The sequence below is a fragment of the Nomascus leucogenys genome, chromosome 8 (assembly GCF_006542625.1).
Source record: "Nomascus leucogenys isolate Asia chromosome 8, Asia_NLE_v1, whole genome shotgun sequence".
Classification (NCBI taxonomy): domain Eukaryota; kingdom Metazoa; phylum Chordata; class Mammalia; order Primates; family Hylobatidae; genus Nomascus; species Nomascus leucogenys.
Window position 1 is genome coordinate 75,257,029 of NC_044388.1, and position 5,675 is coordinate 75,262,703.

A 5,675-nucleotide genomic window follows, 5' to 3' on the forward strand; every position below is an offset into this window, starting at 1 on the left:
CCTGGAAGCCCCCTCCCTGCTTTGTCCCCGCCTTTCTGGATGGAACCAATGTACTTCTTACATACATTGATTGATGTCTCATGTCTCCCTAAAATGTATAAAACTAAGCTGTACCCCGATTACCTTGGGCACAGGTAGTCAGAACTCCCTGAGGCTGTGTCACAGGGATGTGTCCTCGACCTTGGCAAAATAAACTTTCTAAATTAACTGAGACGTGTCTCAAATTTTCGGGGTTCACATCCCCAAAGGAAATGAAATCAGGATCTTGAAGCAATAACTGCATGCCCATCTTCATTGAAACATTATTCACAATAACTAACATATGGAATCAACCTAAGTGTCTGTCCACCAATGAATGGATAAAGCACATATGGTTTATATACACAATAGAATATTATTCATCCTTAATAAAGAAGATCCTGCTGTTTGCAACATGGATGAACCTCGATGTCATTATGCTAAGTCAAACAAGCCAGATACAGAAAGAAAAATACTGCATGATCTTTTATGTGGATTCTAAAAAAGTCAAATACATAGAAGCAGAGTAGAACAGTGGTTACCAGGGGTGGAGATGTATGGAAATGGTTGAGATGTTGGTCAAAGGATACAAAGTTGCAGTTCTGTAGGATGAATAAGTCTAGAGATGTAATGCATAGCATAACTATAGTTAATACTGCATTGTGCATTGGAAACTTGCGGAGAGTACATTTCATGCACTCTCACCACTTACACAAAATAGTAACTGTGAAGAGATGTATTATGTTAATTAGCTTGACTGTAGAAATCATTTCACTGTGTACATGTATCAAAACATCATGTTATACACCTTAAATATATAGTTTTTATTTTTAAAACACTGTTTGGGATTAAAAGCCCAGCTAATTCTGCCTTAATCTCTCATTCTCATCCACAATGTCCACCCATAAGAAAGACGCCCGATACTCCGTGTAAACACACACTCCCCATCTCCCATACAAATTTACCTTCTAGAGAGAGCCCTTTCCCCCAAACTCTCCTCTCAAAACACTCTGAAGCACAAGGTCTTTAGCCTAGTTAGACATTTTCTGAAAAACTTAGTTTAACCCAGCGTAGAGACACCCAGAATTTCAGAGACCCAGTCCTGAACCTGCTTCAGTTTCTTTAGCCTAGAGAGTTTCAACTCCCAGGTCCCGGGGAGGGATGCTCCAAGGAAGAAATAGAGGCCCTATTCCAGGGCTGTTTCTCGCAGACTAGGCACAGAAAATGCAGCCCAGCACCACTTCCTTTCAGTAGCAACACGTTTCCAACACGTTTGTTGAGCGGGAACGGAAGCGAGCGGAAAGGAACGCCTTTGGTAAATCCCACTTGAAGGATTTCGTAATCCTCCCAGGGATTCCCACCACCCGCACTGCACTCGCAGACCGCGGGCCTTCCTCCGACGCTGGGAGAAGGACCCTGGGAGAGGCAAGGGAAGGGCTCGGAACCAGCGCAGCAGCGGGACGCTAGCCCGCCCACACGGCGGCGACTTGAAGGTCCTCCAGGGAACGCCTGAGGCAGTGGGAGCGTCCGCCCTTTCCCAAGTCTCCTTGGAAAGAAGTATTCGCTTTCGTTTCCGCAAACAAAGCATCCGCGCTTTCAGGACCGGTGGCTCTCGTGGAGACCGCAGCGGAACCCAGTCCGCCTTCGCACGCGTCCGGGGGAGAGGCGGCCCCGGGACTAAGGGCGCGCGCCCGAGGAACCGTGACGATGAGAGCAAACACGCCGGATGTTCCTGTGTAGGCCGTGTAACGAGTGACCGGAAGTAGGAGCTGGGTGCTCCAGTGGCGCAATCGGTTAGCGCGCGGTACTTATATGGCAGTATGTGTGCGAGTGATGCCGAGGTTGTGAGTTCGAGCCTCACCTGGAGCATTGTTTTCCAACCCAAAATAGCATCACTTGAAGTGCCTTTCCCCCTGTAATCCGACTCCACCGTCTTTAACGTGTTTGGAATTGTGTACACAGTTTATTGTTATTGGTTTCCTTAGCCCTTTTAGAACCAAGCAACGCCAATTACCAACAAAATCCGTTGCGCCGCAGTGAGTTAGCTACCTTCTATCTCCACTTTGTCCTGCATGTCGATCTCAGGTAAAGGACATCATCTCTTTACATCCTTCTTTCCACTTTGCTCTTAGGATCATCGATCATCGTTCCTCGGGGAGCCCCTGGCACATACTTAGTGCTAAGAAACTCCCATCAGGTGATAAGCATTGAACTCCATTTAAGGAAACTCAAAAGTGGGAAATAGTAAAAAGTTCCTGTCTGATTAAAGCTCTGATTGGGGGTCGGGGGGACTGATTTCTGACGGCAGTGTCCCCTCCAGTATTTTTACCCCACTTAATTTTACCTTGATAAAAATCAACAGTCATGGAAGATCTAGCAGCTTTTATCAACTGAGAAACAGCACCTGGCATCCTCAGGCATTCAACTACCTGGACTTGGAAAAGGATGAGCGATAATAGACCCAGAAGCCTGAAATCTTTAGAACAGCATTACAAGAATAAGCATATTGTTGTGGGTGAGGTGGGTAGAAAGTAGATAGGGATTTTGACTTTAAAATATGCTTCCCCTCCCTATGACACCTGCAGTTTGCCTGGACATAGCTTTTATCATATGCTTCCCAACTCTTCACCAAGAGAGGGAATTGAACTGAGTAATTGGGAGTTGTTTTCCTAGCTATAAAGATTGCCACAAACCTGAAAGCACATGTGTCCCACTTGGGACACGGAGGTGAGTGGAATTAAGCTGAGCACAGATAACTCTCTCTTGAGGTCTGTATTCCTAAATGGGTCTTGCATGTATCTGGACATTGTCCACTCACAGAGTATCTCCTGAGAAAAGTTAGGGAGGTCCCGTTAAGGAATGCACCAGATGATAATAAAGTGAACACCTTCTCACTTTGTAGCTCTTGCTAAGCCACTGGAGTACCTTAAAAGCTATCAAAGCATAATCTTCAAATATATATATAGAGAGAGTAACTAATCATCAAATATTTATTTAAGTCACTAATGAGAAAAGGAGGAGTATGGTAAACTGATTGCAATGGCAATAGAAAAGGCTGGTAAAGGTATAGTCAGTGGGGGAAAAATAATGCTGACATGAGATTGCAAGTTTAAGTTAAAAACTAGCTAATGTCCTATGGGGCAGTGAAACCAATGGCCTTTGGGATTATTTTTATCTAAAAGACAGAAACTAGTTGCATCTTTACTGGGTAAAAATCATTCAAAGCTTAATCTTCTACATAATGACATTTAACCTTGTAATCTATTTTCTTTTTTTTTTTTTGAGACGGAGTCTCGCTCTGTCACCCAGGCTGGAGTGCAGTGGCGCAATCTCGGCTCACTGCAAGCTCCGCCTCCTGGGTTCACGCCATTCTCCTGCCTCAGCCTCTCCGAGTAGCTGGGACTACAGGCGCCCGCCACCGCGCCCGGCTAATTTTTTGTATTTTTAGTAGAGACGGGGTTTCACCGTGGTCTCGATCTCCTGACCTCGTGATCCGCCCGCCTCGGCCTCCCAAAGTGCTGGGATTACAAGCGTGACCCACCGCGCCCGGCCTCTATTTTCTAATCATTAGTAAATAGTGACCTCCAAAAGTTGCATTAACTCAGAGGATTACTTGCCCCTTCAGTGGGCTCGTTAGACAATGCTCTAGTATTATTTTGAAAGAGTACTAATATCTTTTTTTTTTGCCTTATATTAACTTTTGGATTTTTTTCTGAATAGATTTAGCACCTTAATTCAATTATTTTATCTCTGTTCCTGATCAGTTGAAGGTATTATTGAGTATCTGCGCACAGTGTTTAAAAAATGGTGACCTTTCCATAAAGAATTTTTGTGAACTGGCTTAAGCCAGTTTTGTGATAGACAACTTTGGGTGCTTTTGGTAGATGTCTGTAGGCAGCTTACTTTATAGTACTTTATACTCTACCTTACTTTATAGTATAAAGTAAGGGATAGTTAGCTACAACATACCAACGAGTTATAGTGATAGCAGATCTTCAACAAAATTTTGTGCATATATAGTCATTTATTAGAAAGCAAGCAAAAAACAGTCATAAAACCTGTTCTCTAAGCTCAATGAAGTTCCCACGGTTTTGTCATTTGTTTTTGTTGTTGTCATTGTTGTTTTACTAACTCCAAAACTACCTTTCATGAAAGCTTTGCTTGAGGCAAATGCAACAATATTTCAGAGTGAGGATTCAGCCAAACATCTCTAAGAAGAAAGCCTCTGGACACAGCAGGACACAGAAATACTGAAATCTCCAGCCTAGGGCACCATCCCTCAAGTTAAAGGCTAGAGCTCATTTAATTTTTATTCCCTTTGAACAGTATCTCTTAAATATTTAATTCATTTTGGGAACCACTAATTTACCCAGGAAGACTATATTTCTAATATTTTTTTCCCTTCACCCCATGGGATCTTTGTTTCTAAAATATTAATTAACTAATTAACAAGGACAAATTTCATCAAAGAAAACCAGTATCTAATATTCCATTATACTAATTATGACAGCCTCTGGTGTTTATCAAAAATAAAGAAAACTGAAGTACTTTTAGTGGCCACTTCAGCACTGTGGTTTTGTTTATTATGTTAAATGACAGTCCTCCAGATTGTGATACCAGGGCAAGGGACTGACCCTAGAATCATTTAAAATCATTTTAATATACGCATTCATATTATACAGCACAGTTGATTAAATTATTGCTCCTTCTCTATATCCACACCCTTTTCGTGGGTGGAGAGTTTGTCTTCACTTGTGGTAGATTGGATTCCTGAAAATGACTGAAACAGTATCCCTCATTCCCTTCTGCAATGTGAGCTTGGCACCTCCTCAGCTAGAAGTAGAGTCTGTTTCCCTTCACCTTGAATTTGGTCTGGGTTTGTAACTACTTTGAGCAATGGAATGCAGTAAAAATAACATTTTGTGGTTTCTCAGCCCAGGCAGTAAGAAAACATATCAGCTTCCACTTTTACCTTTAAGGAGAAGTCAGCTCCCATGTAAGAAGTTCAAATACCTAGAGACTGGGATGGTGTGCAGAGGCTCAAGCTAACCACATGGAAAGACATGGAGAGATATTCCTTGCTAACCCTCAACTACTCCAACTATTCTAAGACATCAAACCTGTGAGTGAAAAAGCCATCTCATACCTTACAACTCTAGCAGATGCCACATAGTGTAGAGATAAGCTCTCTCTGTCATTCTCTGTCAAAATTGTAAAATCATAAGCAAATAAATAATCACGGTTGCTTCAAGTTACTACATTTGGGCATGGCATTTTAAGCCACTGCGTTTGAGATGGTTTGTTATACAGCAATAGATAACTAAAAAACAAAGTCCCTTGACTTAGACTTGGCCACTCAACTTGCTTGGCCAATGGAATGGGGTAGAAGTGATGGTGTGCTTATTCCCAGGCTGGGCCTTAAAAGGCTTTGCCTATTTCCACTTGCCTTCTTGTACCTCTGCAATTGTCATAAGAAAAACAAACCCCAGGTCACCCACCGGTCTGAAGAGGAGGATGAGAGACAAAGAAAAAAGTTGTCTGGCTGCCTCTGCTGCCTACAGATTGAAGAAGATCCATCCAGCTGAGCCCAGCCTAGACCAGCTGACTTCTCCAATAAGCCTATATGAAATAAATGCTTATTGTTTTGTGACCTTGAG

General features: G+C 42.6%; 1 protein-coding gene and 1 non-coding gene across 2 annotated transcripts; one reads left to right on the top strand and one right to left on the bottom strand.

The window, feature by feature from the left end:
* Positions 1-821: 821 nt before the first annotated feature.
* Positions 822-2,825, bottom strand: LOC105740228. The gene is made up of 2 exons (XM_012508854.2): positions 2,712-2,825; positions 822-1,750 (listed from the first exon to the last, which is right to left on the bottom strand). Exons 1-2 carry the CDS (start codon positions 2,823-2,825, stop codon positions 1,205-1,207), a joined length of 660 nt encoding a protein of 219 aa, XP_012364308.2. The 3' UTR covers positions 822-1,204.
* Positions 1,794-1,887, top strand: TRNAI-UAU. Its single transcript has 2 exons — positions 1,794-1,831; positions 1,852-1,887. It is a non-coding gene; the product is annotated as a tRNA-Ile (tRNA).
* Positions 2,826-5,675: the final 2,850 nt, after the last annotated feature.